Below are 19294 nucleotides of genomic sequence, written 5' to 3'. Positions count from 1 at the left end.
TAATTTTCACTGTCTTTATCTCCTTGTGTCGTGGTTGGGAGAGTCAGTCTGAGTGTCTCTGCTGTGGTTTCAGTATGAACGACCAGAGTTAGTGTCAGGATAAGAAGCGTTCTGCAGAAATTACTGTGAAGTTGCTGTCTAGATGTGAATTTCCAGGAAGAACTTTTGCTTGTTTTTCAGTCTTCTAGCATAGTGGCATGATGCAAAAATGTATTACATTGTCCAGAATGGCTTGGAAAGATTTAAACTGCCCCTAGTTGGTGAAATTAGAATTTATTGGAGGTAATGGCTCGAGTTCAGTGCAGAAAAGCCATGAGCAGGTGCCTCCTGACAGCTCTTTGCTGGAGCAGATGGCACAAAACGATGGCTTTTCAAGGGGTGGGTAAAGAGAAGAGGCTCTCTGGTGTGTTGCTGTGTGCAGGTGGGGGTATTTTGTGAAGGTTTGTTTTGTACAGACAAACTGTAATTTGAGACTTGCAGTGATCTGTGTGAGTACACAGTTTGTCCAGCTGTGTTCCTCCAGAGCCTGGCTGAGGATGTCCCCATGGCTTTCCTTGGGGATGGGTTGGATCTGTTTAGTTTTCCAATGCCATTTCTTCAACCAGTATTTTTGAAATATCATATTTTTCTACTTTGTGTTCCTTTCCTATGTTGCTGCCATGCTCTTTATTTTAGCAACACTGTGAGTAAAGAGACAGAGTGGTTTGCTCTCCCTAAAACAGTCTAGTCTAGCAATCTGTCTGTTTGTGGTCTTGTGCTAAATATAAATTACATTAATGGCTAAGCAGAGCCATTTTGGGAAACTACATGAAATTCCCATTTTAAAAACCTTCATTTTGCTGAAAAAACAACAACCTGTTTTGGAACTTTTGTTTCTTCCAGAAGCAATCTCTCTCAATACAAAGCACCAAAAACCCCCCACCAACCCCACCCTTTAAAAAGTGCTGGAGTAAAAATTTACCTAAATTTTAAATACTGTGTCCTGCCCTAGGTTTTTACATATTCTTGTTGTTTGTTGGGAATTACCAGTTGAAATGGGCACGATAGATTTAATTTAATTTTGCTGAAGTTGGGAACTATCAAAAAAAAAAGGATTTTGTTACAGAAATGTAAACAGTTTACAGTTGAAAGAAAATAAAGTAGTAGGACTGACTTTCATGTTCTTCCCAAGGTTCTAGACAGTGAAATTATTCTCCTTTTCTTAATTTTTTCTAAGATGAAACTCTCAGTGTAAATAAATGCTCTAACTAATTATATTTTTCTCAAATACAACTGGCTTCAAAAGAAAGTATAGTATTACAATAAGTATGTGGGGACTTTTTGTTTTTAATTTTGGCTTGGGGTTTTTTAAAAGAAATTTTCTCATCAGATTCTCAGATTTTAAAGGTTTTCTTTCTTATTAATCTGTAATTAATGTAATTAGTGTTTATTTTATGTACTCTCCAAACTGATGATGATAGAAAAATAGTATAACCATTAACACAGGTTTTTGGCTAGGAAAGAAACCCATTGATTTTTTCATATACAGTGGGTAGTGTAGACTTTTTATATGCTTGTATGCAATCAGAAATAATTTGTTTAGATGCAGGATGGATACAACATAACTTGGAAAGAGTTGTTTGAGTGGGAATGTGTTGCCTCAAAAGGTTCTGCAGTGCCAGTCCAGTACAAGTAGGCCAGTTAAGTGATGACTGGTTTACTTCACAAGAACTTAAATAGCTGATGCTTGTGCCAAAGTGCTATGGAATGCATAGATCAGAAAAACAATTTGTGCTGTACAGAATCAATGCTGACTGTAGGACGGAGGAGATCAATCTTGCAAATCAGGGAATACTGTAATATAAGCGTCTTCTTTCAGTCAATGAAGGTTAGAAAGGGGCTGAGCAACAGAGGAATACTGTCTGGAGGCAATCAATATTAATTATAAATTTATAACCTTTAGACCGGCTTTCAAACAGTACTTTCTAAAAGGGAGCACTTCAAGCTTTTTTCCCTTGGAAAATAAGTTTTAATATGTAAGTAAAAATTTCAGTCTCTACTGGAAGCTCTTCAGAGCTACCCATTCCTGCTGTGCTTTTTCCTTCCTTGGCTTGCAGTGACCTTGTTCCAGTTTGGGGCAGCAGAATTGTTACCTCCATAATAGCTTTTAAACAAAGATGCAACCATTGCAAAGATTTCAGGTGAGGGGGTGCATGGGGGTCAGAAAACGGATGTGCTTCTTGGCCTGGTCATGCACTGGAGCTCTCTCATAGCCTGTGGGAGAGCAGGCTCTGCAGGCAACACAGTTCATGTGTGTTTTCAGTCTGTTTCTAGGAAGTAGATAGTAGTTTGAAATGAAGTCTTGATGGAGGTAAGTGCTAAGTAACTCTTATCAATGGCCTTTGTCAGGAAAGTATTTTATTTTGACTTTCAGTGAGCTTGAAAGACAATCGGAATGGAAGCAGGAATAAAAAAAGAGCATTGGGTATAGAATTCATGGCATTAATAGTTCTACAGTTACTTCAGTCTAACATCCAGATCTCTTGCCAAGTTTTAGAGCCTGTTTTCCATTATTTGCATAATTTAAGTGGTGCTTGGCATTATAATTAAGAAAGATCAAGACTACTTCTTCCCAGGTTCAGTGAAAAGGAGAGCTGATAGCAAAATAAATGTTATGGGCAGCCAACAAAGCAACTGCAGAGACTGGATCCAGGCCATGAAGTCTAATGCTGATAGCTGTGCCTGCTAGGAATGTGGTAAAGATCATATCCCCTCTGTCTGCCAGTGGCTCATGGATGCAGTGTGTAGTGGTGCTGCTGTGGCTAAAGTTTTGAGAAGTGAAGATTGAGACTCTCTGTGCAAGGCCCCTGGAGACTAGGAAGCACATGGACTGCTTCATCAAGCTGTGACCAGAGAAGTTCTATTATATATAAGTTGACATTCTCACTATGCTGTAGGGCCCCAGCTTTGCTGACTGCAGCTCTGAAGGCTGACTTTCTCCTGCCCTTATGTCGAGTAAAGGTTACTGGAGGCAGGGCCAGCATTTTGAACCATGATCTCAAATCTCCGTGGGAGAGGCTGTTATTAACCAGCATCTCAAAGAGTTTTCAGTTCATTGCTTTTCTTGATGTGGGTCTGCCTCACGTACCAGGACTAATGGTATCTGTGTGCTTGATTGTTACTGGTCATTTCTCTGAATTATTTCAGGTTGTTTTTTGTTTTGTTGGTTTTTTTTGGGTTTTTTTGGGTTTTTTTGGTTTTTTTTTGTTTTTTTTTTGTTTTTTTTTGTTTTTTTTTTCATTTGGGTGGTTTTTATCCTGTGGTTGTATACTTTTTAGAAAAGTATCTGCAAAGTATTCTCAGGTTTGGTTGGTTGGGGTTTTTTATCCCTTTTCAGGAGGTTGGCAGTCCTAAGAGAATCCAAATGTTCACTGTTTAGTTTTTCATAGCATAGCCTGATTTTTCACTTATTTAGTAAATTATAGATGGCAGATGCCAAGGCACATAATGCATTTGCTCTGTCTGTTTCAACAGGACAGAGCTGCCAGAATCCAATTAAAGAATTGCAGTGGAGTTGTCCATGGAGAGACTTTATTTTGGCTATTCTTTTTGTGACAGTGCTTTGTCAAATTAGCTCCCTCTTCCTTCCCTCCTCTTCACCAATGTCTCAAGTTGTATATGAGTGGGTATGGTTGTATTTGTCATTTCACTGTGTGGTATTCAGAGGTCCCAATTTTCCCTACTGCTTTTTGTAAGTGATTCATAGAAAGGGAGGGCCATCTTCATGGCAGCCCTGTCCATCCTTACTAAATTTGCTTCCCACTTTCTCAGTTCTGCTTTCCCAGAGCTATCATGTAACCCACACAGTGGGACTGCATTATCTTCTCCCGATGAGCTCATGTGGTATGAGGAGTTGGTTTCCTTAGGTATGTTTGAGGCCTCAGAACATGCACAGGAAGGGGCTTGTTAGAGATGCTTTCTTAAAGTCAGTTTAAGGAGTTTTGTGGGCACAGCTGGAAGCACAATAGGCTGCAGCATGAGGCAGGATTGAGTGGCTGGAGGAGGTGGATGTGTTTTGACTGTCTTGGTTGCTGGAGGAGCTGCTGATGTGCCACCTTCCTTATTGCCCATTTGTTTTTCCTTTGTGCTCCAGTAACAGATGTAAAGCCTCCAATGTGGTTCTTGTTCAGAAAAGTAAATAATAAAACTTACTGATTTAATGATTCCAAGCTATCTAGTTTATTGAGAAGAAAAATAATATACAGATATTACTGCATCTTACTTTTGATAGGACTTTCAGTCCATTCCCCTTAGCCTATATTTAGGCTTGGGAAAAGCTCAGACATCAGAGGTTAAAGAGAGCATAGGTGTAAGAAGTACTGTAGGGCACGCTTTTTATGTCTGTTTACTCTCAAGTCAAAATGCTTTTGTTAGTAACTCTTCTCTTTTTTGTCAGTCATTACCCCCATGGTACCAGCATTATGAGTTCAGCATAATAAGTCTAGAGTAGCATTTGATAGGAGGCTTTGAAATGGTCTTTTGCCAAATACTGCAATTCTTTCAGTTGGTCATCACACCCTCTCCAGGGTTAGAGGTTTTCAATGGCTTGTGGCCAGTTACAATTCCTTCTGCGCAGCAGAAGATTTGCATGGCTTCGTGTTCTGAAAGCTGAGTGCAAAGCATTTTTCAGTGCTGAAACTCCTGATGTGTCCATCAGGTTAACTCTTCTGTTCCTGGATATTTGGAAGAAAACTGGCAATTTTGGTTAAAATACATTCATTTTTAGGGTAATTGCAACTCTGGTGGGATCTGTGTACGAATTACAAGTTTTTCACAAGCAAATATTTGTTATCCTTTCACTAAATAACAGATGAAGAACATGTGAAGTAGTGCTCCTTCAAACTTAAAATCAGCGTTTGACTGAAAAAATGAAATACACAGAGAAAAGATGAATAACTGCTGTTTTCTCATGGCTCATTAAGCATGACTCATAGCAGTGTATTCCATTTCCCAATGGCAAAGATAGATGCATCTTTCTTAATTGAAGCAAGTCTCCTTAATCCTTGAGAAGCTGAGCCCATTATTCACTGAGAGTAATAGTGGTGCTTTTGTGTGGCAGAAAAAGATATGCATTTCAAAAAATACAGCAAAAATTGCAGTTTAGAGGATTGATTAGCTATGCTGAGGAGTATAGGACCCCCAGTGGTGAGAAGTCTGGAAATTGCTGGTTTACATCTATAAAAGGGACATTTTAGCTTCCTGGAATAGACTGAGGAGAACTAGCAGATACTACCCTGCTTGTGTAGGGTACTCGTGTGATAGTCACACTCCTCCTACAAGGCAGTGTTAAGGATCTCGTGGCATTTCTTATGGAAGTTGTATTTTGCCAATTGTCAGAGGACAAAAATAGCACCCAGTGCTCCTTGCTCCATAGTGTGCTTCCTGTCTTCATACAAAGTGATTTTTCTTGTCTTTACCAAGCATCTTTTAATTTTTGTATTCTTCTTTCAGCGTCTGAAGCACAGTTGTAGCTGCTGTATACTGAGCACGTTGTGCCCTGGCAGAATGGCTGTGACTGATAGAACAAGCCTGCTTCACATGTTTGTCTTTTTGCAAAGTAGTAGCACAAGGAGAGGAGGGTGCCTGTGTCAGAGCTGTCATTCCAACGTGTTGCAGTTGCTTGTGTAAATCCCCACTTACTGAATTGCAAAATTACACCTTTATCCACATACACTGTTGTAAGATATTGTAATGAGTGTTTTTGGTATATTTGAGGGTCATCTGTCATGCCTTTTGCATATCACTTGAAAGGGCAAATCTGGTAGTTGTTCGCTAGCGGCTTCTGCACACTCTACAAGTAGCAATGAGGTCATGAATCATGCAAATTCTTTCATATGCTTTGAAAGAAAAGGCCACTTTAAGCAAAGCATAAATGCAACCATATGCTCCCATCTTGGAGCCTTCACTGAAATTTGACAATAAAATTGCTGTGCATATGATTTGTTTTCTGAAGAAGAAACACTGTTGTTTTTAGAGCAGTAGTATAGCAACAATTAACTTGCCGGTCTTTTCTAGTTAAGTGTAAAAATGTTTATCGAGTGCAAAACTGGTAGAAGTAAGATTTTGATAATTCTTAAAAGACAGTGCATGTCTTTGTTTCCTTTTAGAAGAAAGAAGCAGCAGTAAAACCAGAAGAAACCTTGTTACAGTCTGTTCAATAGAAGAGTATGCAAAGTAGAACTGTTGCTGTTTTGTTAATCTTGGTACAACTCTTAAATTAGCCTGGGAGTATCTATTCAGACTTCATGAACAACCATTTCATATTAAGAAAATATTTACAGCGCAGCTTACTTTTCTGTTGAAGGAAAAAGGAAGTGTGGGGTTTCCTTCAGTGATTTTGATAGTCAAAGCTGAATGATTTGGCCTTTGGAAGTAATGTAAAAAGCATAATTAAATGCCATCTTGTAATACTTTGTATCTCTACAAAGAGGACGGTGTGCAGAAGTTGTTTCAGGGCCTGAAGGAATACGCCCTTAAACTCTCAAAATGATCAGTGCTGTGTGGTGATTAGAGCAGTTTGCTTTAATGTGATTCCTCAGAAAGATTACTGAGAAATCTGTGGGTTTGTACACCAGAAGTGGTGTTGGTTGTCACCTTCAGATTTCTTCTGCAAGCAGGAGAAGCAGATTGTTCCTTCAGAGTACAACTAGTTCAGATAGAACAGAGCAAAAAGATTGGCTCACTCCTAATTATCTAAAGTGCAACCAACACTGAATACATAAATGTAGTAGGTAGCAATTGTGACATTTAAGTTAATGGAGCTGTTTCCAAAGGAATAGTGGCAGCAGGACCACTAAGGAGAGTGCAGGTGGGGATTGTCTGCTCTGGAAACATGCTGATTACTAGAGGGATTTATTGAATGAACTCCATGTGCATCAGAAAGGGACCATTGCACGTGAAAGGAAAATGTAACTTTAAATTGGCTTTTAAATAGGAGAAGGAGGCAGTAGTTCTCTGTTTGGGTGCAGCTAACCTAGTGCACTGGGAGCATACAATTGGGCAGACAAGAAGAATGGTAGATAAGGGAGGAAGAAGTGAACAAAGAAAGAAGAGTCTAAGTTGGAGAAAGTGGTGTCAGCAGTGCATGCCAGAGGGTCTGGAGTGAGCAGGCTGTGCTTGCTCACCCTTTGTAATGGGATTGCAGCAGCAGCACACCGTGAGCTGGGGCAGCTGCTGTGCTGTGGGGAGGCTTCCTCTCTGTCAGTAAATGGGGCTCAGAAGAGCCCAGGGAACACCCAAGAGCAGCACTTTGCCCCTGTTGGTCACAGCTCTGTTCAAGTGCTCCTGTTGTTGAGTGTGATGGTACCGACACGGTAATTGCTTGAAGGGTATTTCAGTGGCACAATGTCTGTGTTCCAGTCTTTCAGGAACATAGGAAGAGTCTTTCAGAACAGGGAAATTGCCACTGGTTTGCACTTGTTTAAAGCCCTGAATATAGCAGGTTATTGCAGCTGATGGAGGCACTCAGAATAAAGCCTGTGTAGTGACACCTTCCACCAGCTGAGAATGTGGCCTGAGACTGTTTGAGTCATGTGGCAGTTACAGGCCATGGTGCCAGCTATTCACTCTGTAAGCCTTAAATGGTACTAAAATGTCTTAAAATCCAGCTAGCATGTGTTAGATGTTCTCAGAGTCAAAGTGTGGCTTTACAATTTTAAGAAAATCAATGTTTTAAAGTATTTACATACAGCATTTGCATGTGCTGTACCTGTGTACAGGTAGAGAAAGTAGATAGCCATGTCTTTTACTGTTACTGACCATGCTTAATTACCTCTTTACAATGTCATTAACTCAAACTGTTTAACAGAATAATTTATTTAAACGAGAACTTACATTACTTTTGTTTTAATACAGGGGTGTACTCTAATGTCACAGAGTTTTCTCGGTTTGTTAACTTTGCAGGTGCACCGAAGAAGAAAGCAGTAAAACCCCAGCTTTTATGAGGTGTTAAAATGTGTGTCCATCTATAGATTAAATTGTACTCATGTGTTACTATAAGTCTCTTGATTCTAAAGAAGCTAAAGTAAATGTTTCCCTCATAAAATTATCTGGAAATGATGTGATGTGTTCTATCTCATATTGTAGTCTTTCTCCCTAAAACTGAGAGAAGGAAATTTCACAGCAAAGAAAATTTATTTTTGGAAGAAGAGACACAAAATTGTTACCTAACTATTGTGGGAGTCTCTTGCTGATTGCTAAAGCAATGTTTGAAGCCTGGCAGCGCGAGTGTGTGAGCACGAGCACACAGTCCCTGCTGGGAGCTCCGGGCTGGGTGGGGAGGCACAGCAGGCTCTGAGCCCCCCGGGGACAGGGCAGTGCTGGCTGCCAGACCCACAGCCCTCCTCTGAGGCTGCTCGGGGGGCAAACTGAACTCGGGGGGGAAGAATGATTTTGATGTTAAAAGGTGCTGCTTTGCTCACTGCTTGAATTGTAAAGTTTCTGCCTTATATTGGTTGTGGTCTTAGCTGTGTTAATGTGCTGAATAAGAGAACTGATCATTTCCTGGTCGCTGATCCTCAGCGTGTGTTTGTTCATGCAGGCAAGAAGACAGCAAGACCCTAGTCCTGGCTCTAACCTGGGCAGTGGTGATGATCTCAAACTACGTTAATCAGCGGCAGCAGGCGTCCCACGGGTCTGCACACATGCATTGCTTCTACTTGGCAAAGGATTGAATAAAAGACCAGAAACTGTGATAACTGGGTATATTATGGTCTGTTTCCTGACCTGCGGCAGTCGAAGTCACCACGAACTGCCATGGTTTGCACTATGTTTATGTTACAATACCTGCATTTCCCATTTTAAGCATGTAGCCAGTGGCAATTCGAAATTTTGTTTTTCTATGCAAACTTATTTTTGTTGGCACTATTTTAGTGAAATGGAAACTTATGCAGCTATAAAACCATTTTTCTCAACTGTAATAAAAATTGTCACTTAAAAATAGGTCAAGATATTAGAGATTTAGAACAACTTTTGGTTTTGTTTTTGGCTTTTTTTGGTGGTTTTTTTTTTTGTAAACTGCTGGAAGCCAATGCATTCCAAGCTTAATTTTTTAATATGGGCTTTTGGAATTCTGATTGTCCTTCTTATGTTCCTGCTTTGTTTTAGATAATGCATTCTTATCTTTCTTTCAGTTTTCTTTTTTCTAAATTTGCAAGACCTTATTAAAACTGCTGACATTATTTTGCATTTTTTCCAAGCTAAACCCAGTGAATCAGAGCTGTTGGAATCAGTTGTAAACCCACAGTTACAGTTGCAGTATTTGTTTAACTGCTAACAATTCATTGGTTTGACTTTTAAAATGATAAAAATCTTAAAGTGTATATTCTCATGCATTAATGCATTCTGCCCCATTATCTGTCTTAGATTTTATTCTGTTCCAAGTGAGTTTGGGTGGCTGTTATACCCTGTATATAGTGCTTTACTGAAACTCAGAGGAAGTCGCAGGCTGGCTTCTGTTTTATTCAGGGATTTTTTTAACTAGTTCTTCAAAGGGATACTGCAACTCCACAATCAGATTCAACAGCATTTAAACTGGGAACAAAAGTGATCAGCTGCCAAGGTGATATATATTAAATCATGTTTAAGATAACTGCTTTAAGTATATTTTATATCTTAGGCTTTTTGTAAAGTTGTGCTGAATGGTGAAAAGCTGAGATGAGCTTGTGTGCAGGAGCCTCATACTGCACATAGGCCCCTTCTATTAAATCTTATGCAAATTAAGACTGTTGCAGTATATATTGCATTTTCTAACAGGGTAAGATTTGGGATGAATTAATGTATGAATTAATCTTGTTTGATTTGGGGTGATGGTGAATGGACTTGCTCCAAAGATTTCATTGCATCCAGTATTTGAAGAAAATGGATTAGAAATGTGATGTCATTTGGCTTTGTTAAAATGTGGTGCTTCTTGTACAGCCTGATTGATTAAAATGTCACTTAAATACCTTTTTAAAATAAGGGATCTGAATCCAGTATTTTAAGAATTATTTTAAAGGTAGAAACTCTATATGGTTAAAACAGTATGGTTAAATCTTAATTAAATTCTATAATTAAAACAATTGTACATTCCTCATTAATGGCAAAAGAATTGATGCAAAAGAGGTCTTGCAAAAATGTAAGCAGATGTCAATGTGAAGGAGAATCTTTGTATGTTAATAATATGAATATTTAACATTCACTTAAAAATGTCATTAACTGTAAACTGTGAGAATGTCATCAAATAGAAATATTTTGATACTTCAATTTAAATGTGATTCACCTGAAAGATAATCTTTTTCACTCTGTGGCCACATATTCTTCTTGCTCTTCTTCCCCCAAAGAAATAATTTTTCTAAAGTGTTTCTGCAAAGAGTTATTTAAGGGACACACGCATGCATCCGCACGCATCCCTAGCCTTGGATCTTCTCTGCCATCTGTGTATTTTTGATGGAATAGTCTGAAGATTTATTTTAAAAGGTTTTCCTAACGTTTCAGACAGTGGTTTTAAACCATAAGTACACAGGAAATGACGCTATCAGATATTAACGTTGCTATCTCTATGTAAATACTGAACTTCCCCTATCATCATTTAGCATTCTGCTGCTTTCCATATCTTAATGCTGGCATTAAGATCACAGCCCTTACCCTCTGCTGGTTAGTGCAGACTTTTTAAAGTGCATTTTAAGTTATTGATGCAATTTGATATTTTTCATAATTTCTATTTAAACTGAAGTTGCATCATCTTTCTTGAATTCATCTCCTGTAAGAGTTGCCTTAAGCTACAGGATTGCTTTTGCTACTTTTTGTGTTGTATGTTTAACTTTCATAATAAACTTCTGTGTAGTGAAAACAAGGTGCTGTAAGTTTATTTGACTCCCTGGTAGTCCCTGCTGACATATTTTGTTTAGGTGCAAGGCTGCCTTGATGTCCGTGGCTAAAGCAGTGGTGACATCCAGTGGTCATTATCTAACTGACCTCTCTCCTCCGTGTTCAGCTGCTGCCTGGGAGCAGCCTTTAATAGAAGGGTCTGCACTGGGGAAAATGTGGATTTTGCTGCTCTAAAACTCTTGTTTCTTAAAACTGATACGCCCTGCTTACTCTGAAAACATGGATCTGCTCCAGGGGCCCCAAGCAAGGGGCTGTGTGTGCTTACAGAGTGCTGTTTGTGAGCACATTGTGAGAGCAGCCACCAGACCTTGGTAATTGTGCTGCTTTGGGTGAGGGGGGAACCAGGGGAGTTACATGTGTAAGTTCAGGAAATGTGGTAAAGTTCTGTGGGGAAAATATGAATGTTGTATGCTACACCTGAAAACCTTGTGGACCTGCTAAAATTTTAGGTGATATAACTTCAAATAGCTAACACTGACTGACTGACAGTGCTTAAGTCCTGAAATCAGGTAGAGGATTGCTTGTTTCCTAACAATGCTTTAGGAATGTTTACATGCAAAAGGATAACAAGTGACCTTATTTTAGACTTCTAGCACCTGGCTGTGAGCAGACCAGAGAGCACCAAAGAAAAACAGCAGTGCTGTGACCTGTGGCTTTCCAGGAGATATTCTTCAGTGTGAAAGGGAGGTAGCTTTTGAAAGAGACAAAGGACAAGCCATGATGCTCTGCTTCTCTTGCTGAGGGCACTGGTGTCTGCCAGTTCTGCTGTCCAGGGGGTTTTAAAGGCATCTGGAAACAGCTGTTCACAAGGCCATTGGGTAATTTGTCCATTTACCTGCAAGCTCATGGAGGGGCTCACTTTTCTGCCCAAGGTACATCACAAGTGGATGAGTCTAGTACTTGTACAGCCTTTTCTTGGCTGAAGGTAAAGGACAGAGGTACTTTGTCCTCTGGCTCTTCCTAGATGGAATTTACCTCTCAAGTCTGTGACTAGCAAAGGGAATCTGAAAATCTCCCTGCATGAGGCACACAGAGCAGAAAATAATTTTAAAAGCATTACAATCCAGTGCCTTAACTAGCATGGTTTAGAGATGGCTGTCCTTGATGTTGGAGTGAAAGACCACTGGAAATGCTGGAACTTACTGGAATTGAGAAGGATGTCAGCATCTGGAGCCCAAAGACATCACATGAGGTATGGTCACTTCCAGCTGGGCTTTTTAACCTCCTGCTCTGGAGGGTTGAAAGGACCAACCTCCCACTACACCACCTTGCTCAGAGCCCCATCCAATTTGACCTTGAACACTTCCAGGGATGGGGCATCCACAGCTGCTCTGGGCAACCTGTGCCAGCGCGTCACCACCCTCACAGGGAAGAATTTCCTCCTGATACCTAATTTAAATGTCTCATCTGTTAGTTTAAAGGTGTTTCCCCTTGTCTTGTCAGTCCATGCCCTTGTCAAAAGTCTCTCTGAAGCCTCTTTGCTTACTGGGAGAGCTCTAAGGTTTCCCTGGAGCTGTCTCCAGGCTGAGCTCCTGTCTACACAGGAGAGGTGCTCCAGCCCTCAGAGCTTCTTTGTAGTCTCCTCTGCGCTTGCTCCAGCAGGTCCATATCCTTGTGTCAAGGACCCCAGGGCTGGAGGCAGCATTGCGGGTGGGTTTCTCAATGTTAGTCCCTTTACTGAAGTCCTCAAAACGTGGAGAAGCAGGTTTCCTAGTTTCTTTTGAGGGAAACAGCAGCTGTCCTGGGCTCGTGCTCCCCTTTCTGAAAGCAGAAAACTGAGAAAATGAACTGTGAGTGAAAACAGCAGCTTTTCTGTTCCTGCAGATCTGTGATGGTTTGTCTAATAACAAGCCTCGTTCAGGTAAGGGCTGGGAAGTTAGATGAAGATGTGGTTTCAGAGAACTCCAGAACTGCATGGCCTGGGATAATCTTGGCAGGACTTCTACATATTTTTTTGTTTGCTGTTAGTTCAAGACTCTGCTCTGTCATAGATGTATTAAAGAATCCATCCTGTCTGCACAGAACTAGGACCAATTTCTGTGAAGTTGCATTATTTTGTTACTACATTTCCAATGCAAATAAGAGAATGACAGAAATGGCTTTAAGGATGGGAATTGCAGTGAGAAGTTAGAGCAGAGTGAACATTTGCATGGGCAACATTTCTCATAGCTCATTTGCCTGACATCCTGTCTTCACACTGCCACCAAATGTAAATCCCAGGCCATGCATATTCATCAACTGCTGCAGCTCAGAGCTACTCAGGGTTTAAGTAACTATTAAATAGGTTTCTCAATTACAGGTTGAGATAAGTGAATTTTCAGAATTGCCTTGGGCTCATTTCTTAAAGCTCAGGAGTGAGAGGGGTGGAAAAGTAGCACAGAAGAGCAGAGTGCTGCCTCTCTGGTGCTGTCACCTGGCACAGAGGATGGCTGGGGAAAGGAGTGGGGAACCAGAACACTTCTTGCTCAGTTTTGTGCCTCTTACTGGGCCTGCTCCACAGTTTATCACAGCTGGTGAGACTTCTGCCAAGTCTTTGTTCCTTCCCACAACCCTTCTGTTTCCTACCCTGTTGACTTGATGATGGGGTCTTGGAGGACATGGGTTTTCCTGGGGCTCCACTTTCTCTTGTTCTACAGGCTGTGATTCTCTGCTTTTCATGGGAACTGGTGGCTTTGCCCCTTTCTCCCTTTTCAGTCTTCTTTCTTCCCTGGAGCAGGTCATGTGTTTAACTTGAAAACAGAAAGACCTTTCAGAGATGGAGCAAAATTTACACCTGAAAACTCCTGGCTTTTCCAGCTGCTATCCAGGCTTGCTGGGAGAGTCTGTCCCTCTGAGCCTTTCCCCCACCTGCTTGTCCAACCCTTTCAGCTTTTGTTACTCATACCTTACAAAAACCCAACAATGCCTAGGCATAGAGAAACAAGCTGTGCAAGGGAACCAAAGCTTTTTGTCTGTGGGATGCACTTGTCCCTGATCACTTCCCATGTCACTGTTACTGCAGCAGATGATGGGGGTGGTTCTGCTGCTGTTGCAGGATTTTGGAAGAATTTCAGGGCTTTGGCCCCTCACAGCAGTGGTGCACAGGGGCAGTTGACATCCTGATGAAACCCCAGGAGCTCTAAGCTTGGAGGACAGCAGAGAGGTTGGTGGAGGGAATGTGGTTTTGCTGCTGGATTGCAAACAAAGCTGTAGGGGGGACAACTCTGACCAGAAGACAATTCTTAATAAAGGGGCAGCTCTACCCAGAAACACCAGATTTGCCATCACCTCAGGGCCAGGAAGGCTGCTGAGTATCTCACTTCCCAGAATTATGTGTCACCTACCCAGAGGAAGCAACAGGTTCCCTCCTACCCCACCAAGAACAGCCTGTTCTTCACTCCAGCCCCTGCTCCCCTGTGGCCCCTGCATGGGGCAGCACTGCAATGAGACACCTGCTCTAGAGGCGAGATACTGCAACCCCCTTCCAGCACCATCCAGCCCCTCACTGGCCTTCCCCAGTTGCCCCAGCCAACCAGAGGGTTGCCACCAGCCTGCAGACACCGGGGCAGCCTGTCCATGGAGCCAGGAGCCTGTGCCCACAGCTGCTGTGGCCCAGGAGGATGAGGATAGGGAGGATGGGGATGCTCAGACCTGCATGAGAGCCAGCTGTGGTCCAGCTCCAGGTCACAGAATCGTACAATGCTCAGGGCTGCAAGAAATCTTGGAGAGCATTTAGTCCACCCCGCTGTGATGGACAGGGAACATTCCAGGTCATGTGTCCTGGCTGTGCTTGAGGTCTGGGGACCAGGGTGAGGAGGGAAGGGAGGGACAGGCAGAGCTGCATGCACAGACTGTCCCTGAGCTGCCCGGTGATTGCCTTGTGCTCAGGTCAGAACTGCTGCTGAGGAACCCCCAAACACTTCCTTGGCAGCGACAGCCCCGGCCCAGAGCCGCTTGGCGGATGCTCCCACAGAGATGAGAGGACAGATCCTCTTTTTGGTTCTGCTTTCAGTTCTGCTCTGCAGAGCACATCTGGTGTATGACTGCCGGGACCCGGTGCTGGTGGTCCCGTTGGCCGCGTGACTTTCTGAAACCACCAACCCCAACAAGGTGCCTCATCACCAGCTCCTTCAAACCCTCTCCACATCCAGACCTCTGCCTCCGGGGCAGGATGTGCCAGCGGGACCACGGGGCACTGCACTGGGAGGAGGTTCAGGGAGCGTCTCTGTTGTTGGTTCTATCTACCACAGCCCATGAGTGAGATCCAAGTCACACCCTCGCTGCTCGTTCGCCAGAATTCAGTGACAAAATGGGCAGAGATCTTCAGGGGCTCTGAGAGCGCCCCTGCAGCTCTGACTCATCTTCTTTTAAATGATGAAACCCCAAGCACCAGGGCTGGAGCAGGCTGGTGTAGGGGGCTGACCCCCCTCCCTCTGTCTCATACCATGCCCCATGGCCCTTTCGCTTCATCAGCTGTGACATTCAAACATCGCTTTTGGAAACATATCTGGAGGTAAAACTGAGCCCAGGTAAAAGCCCTGCCACATGTGCAGCACTCCTGGGTCCATAAACCCTTGCAATAAGGGGTTTGGGAATTCTGTAGAATTCCCCAAATCCATCTTTTACCTTTTTAACAGAATCACTTTTCCCCAGGGTAAATTTTCCCACCAGTTTTCAACACATGATTAAAACCCCAGGTGCCCGGCTGGGCGGCAGCCGAAGGCCCGATGCAGTGGCCAGTGGCTCCTGGAAGGACGGATGGTCCCTCGCAGCAGCTGCTGACGCCGCTGGCTCCGTGCTGAGCGGCCCGGGAAGGAGCGGGTGACATCCCCTGTGCCGCTGCCCCGGTCCTGCCGCACCCCGGCTCCCTGCCCGGCACCGCGGTGAGCTGGGCTTCGCACCCTGCCCACGCCTGGCAGAAAGAGAAACCAGCGCATCTGTTTCTAATGAAGCCGAAGCCAGTTTAGATCTAGCCCTGCACGAATCAGAACTTTTGAAATATATCTGGAGTTCTGTGAAATGCGCATAAAGTGTGCCGGGCGGGAGGCGCTGCCCTGGGGCGATGCAGGGGAGCCGCTGCCTTGTGGTGAACAGCCCCTCCGTGGCCAGCTTGTACAGCAGCTCCCTTTCTTTCTCGGGAATGCTCCATGCCCATCCACCGGCCCTCGCCCCAGCTCTGTGAAAAGCCCTGTGTGGTGGGGCAGGGGCTGTGCCGGCTGTGCCTCTGCCTGGTCAGTGTTTCAAGTACCTTATCTCATCAGCACCCTCGGGTGAGCGCTGGGACCCTCCCGTTTCTGCCCATCTCCAGACACCAAGCATGGTGCAAAAATTCAGGAGAGCTTTTGCAGCTGCCAGAAGCCCAAATCTGGGATGTGAGAAGTGATGCTGGTGACCACCGTGGTCCTGGTTGAGGACAAACTGTAGCCCTCACAGCCCGTGCCAGGCACATATCACCTCCCTAACCCTGGCCAAACACAGAATCACCTCCAAAATCTTTATTTGATTTGTGGATGTGCTGCACAGCTGCCAGCCCAGCACACCCAACAGGGAGGAGGATGCTGCCCTGGCGCAGGTGAACCGCAGCCCAGGGAGGCTCCGGACCAGGCTCAGGACAGGCTGGAAGTTCGGTGTGCCCGGTAGGAAAAGGCACTTCTCCCCCAGCAGCCCTCGGGTGCACGGCAGCGGGGCAGCTCCCCGCAGCACGCTGGGCGCTGATCCCGCCCGTGTTAACCTTGGCCGCCGCTCCAGAGGGTGTCAGGGCGACTGAAAACCATCCCGGCAGGGCAGGGCAGGGCAGGGCAGGGCAGGGCAGGGCAGGGCAGGGCAGGGCAGGGCAGGGCATGCTCAGCGCACGCGAGGAGGGGAAAAGCGCTGAGGCAGGGAAGAACGGAGCCAGGGGTCTCCTGGGGAACGTCCGGGCTCGGTGCTGCCAGCAGCCCCTGCCCGCCCGGAGACCCCAGCCTGGCACTGATGGGGCACTCCGCTGGAACCCGAAACCCTTGGCTGTGGGATAAATCCCCCTGAAGAGGTGGGATAATCCCCGCTTCGGAGAGTGCAAGGTTCTCTCTTGGAGCTGACATCCCTGTTTGGATCCACTCCCAAGTGCCAACCCAGAGCCTCGCAGCAGGAGATGCACCTCCAAAAACTCAGAGCAACTTCAGAGCTTTACAGCAAATATCTTTCCTCCAACTGAATCAGAGCTGCCAAGGCTGGGATCTGCTTCCAACCCGTTTTTACGAGCAGCCACGGGGCAGATTTCCTTACAGACCTGATGTGTGCTGCTCTTGAATCCGATCGGGAGAGGGCAGCTCTCCTCCGCTCTGCGCACGGCTGCATCCCACGCCTGCTGGCTTGGGGGAGTTTTTGTCCCTCCTGGTGACTTCTGCAATTATCTGCTTTCTTCTAACCGGCTGGGTTGAAAATCCCAGCTCTTCTCAGCCAACATCTCCCCACAGACGTGTAGAATTAAAAAAAAAAAAAAAAAAAAAAAGTTAAAAAATTCTGAAAAATTTTAGAAAAAATCAGTAAAAATCCATTAATCCCCTATAGCTGCTGATCTCACCCCAAAATGTGATGGCATCGCAAGGCTTTGGTAGAAGCATCTCCGATGGATGCACCCATTGCCATTCATTCAGTCAGAAACATTAACAACAGAGCCAGCCTTTAAAAATTGATTATGATTTTCAGAAAGCTGTGCATTGCTTCCTGAGCCCTGGGGCCGAATTTTTCAAGAAGTGCTCCATAATCTGGAGAGTAAGAAGGGTAATTTTATCCTTCTAAAATTTAAGTTTTGCCTGTCACAAGCAGTTGCCAAAATGATGATGCTTTGTCCAATCTGCCTCAAAAGTGCCACCCTGTCTGGAGTCACTGGGGAGTCTGGGTGGCTCCCCCAGTCACTCTGGGGGATTTGATTTCTGCTGCCCATGTTGGTCCCCAGTTGGGACCTTTGGCAGTCTGGTTTTGTGGTGGAGACACACAAAGAACCTCCATCCCAACACCTCTGTGGATACTGGCTGATCCTGACCCCTGTGTCCAAGGGGGAAAACATCCCCATGAGCAGCTCGCGGTGCCTGCTGGGCTTGGGCGAGAAGAGGTGTTGGGGGATCTGGGAATTTTCATGATGAGAATTTTCATAACTGCTGGCTCAGCTGTGTAAAAAACCCCAACTTACCTAACCCAGTTTGCAGCTGGATTTGCAGGTGGGAGAGGTTCTGCAGGAGACAGGAGCAAGCCAGTGCTCAGTGGGGATGGGGCTGACCCTGGGGGTTCCCAGCTTCTCTCTGGAGTTGGTCATCACCTCTGCAAAGCACCATTGAAGCCATTGGAGCCAGGGGCTCAAAAGCAGCCCTGGAACTGCTCTCCTTTGGTACAAGCAGACAGCAGCCATGCAAACAGCCTGGGCTGGGTTTTCTGCCTTCTGTGACTCGGGATATGGTTTCTTCTTTACTTGTCTTGGCTGACAGAATGAAGAATGTGATCTGAAAGGAAACCAGCTGCTCTGGGAACCTAGGGAGGATGCCTTAGGTGCATGGGGGAGTTCTGCACCCAGAGAAGGGGGAGGGCTTTGGCTCCATGGTGGGCATGGGTGCAAGGAGCTGCTCCATCTCAGCCGTGCCTGGATTTTCAGCCAGCTGGGATTTTTTGTTGGGCTGAGCTCCTGCCTGGGACCTCCCTCCTCACCCTGGGGATCACTGCACTTCACCAGAAAACACCCAGCCCTGCAGGGTGCCACTGCCCTTTCCTGCCCAGGCTCTGCCCTCCCAGTAATGTCAGGGCTGTGTTTGAAGCTCGGGGAGGAGGTGGCAGCCCCTTGTTAATGCATTGGTGAATGTTTTGAAGGACAAAGCCCAGATCTGGCAGTGGCCATCCCTTCTCCACTTATCCTGGGGTTTGGGTTGATGTGTGAAAACGAGTGGCAGTGGAGAGGCACATTCAGAAATAATTTCTTTTTTTTCTGCCATTGTATTTGGCCTTTCTTCTCCTTGGTGAATTCACCTTGTACTTGTGATACTGTCCTACAAAGGATGCTGAATCTTTTTGAATGAAAGCCCAGACTGTTGCATCCCCCAATCTGCAGCACTGGGCATTCAAAGGGCATCACCAAACACAGGAATGAGGTGGAGAAGGGTTTCTGCAAAGCCCAGCTGATCTGCAGCCACCTATTTTCCACCAGCACCTCAACCTGAGAGCTGCACTTGCCATGGACCTGCTTTAAAGTAGGTGCTGTGCTTTGTATCCTGTTAAATGAATACAAGAATCAAAGTTTCCAGCTACATATTTATTCTCTCAAGTACATTCCTTATGGGTGTCACATTATGAACTTACATATAAAAACACACAAATACTGTATATATACAAATATATATATATATATATATATTTCATACATCTACAGTGAGCTGGAGAGAAG

The 19294-nt window shown here is 44.5% G+C and overlaps 1 protein-coding gene across 3 annotated transcripts in view; it reads left to right on the top strand.

The window, feature by feature from the left end:
• CBFB (core-binding factor subunit beta) overlaps nucleotides 1-10870 on the top strand; it is a 37190-nt gene extending 26320 nt beyond the window's left edge. For all 3 annotated transcript variants that reach the window (XM_053987685.1, XM_053987681.1, XM_053987682.1), the window contains exon 6: nucleotides 8579-10870. In XM_053987685.1, the coding sequence (XP_053843660.1) occupies nucleotides 8579-8647 (69 nt within the window). In that variant the 3' untranslated portion in view covers nucleotides 8648-10870. The remainder of the gene's footprint in view (nucleotides 1-8578) is intronic.
• The last annotated feature ends 8424 nt before the right edge of the window (nucleotides 10871-19294 follow it).

This window comes from Vidua macroura, chromosome 11 (genome assembly GCF_024509145.1).
Source record: "Vidua macroura isolate BioBank_ID:100142 chromosome 11, ASM2450914v1, whole genome shotgun sequence".
Taxonomy (NCBI): Eukaryota; Metazoa; Chordata; class Aves; order Passeriformes; family Viduidae; genus Vidua; species Vidua macroura.
The sequence above is the reverse complement of the archived record's forward strand: the minus strand, read 5'-3'. Positions and strand labels throughout refer to the sequence as shown.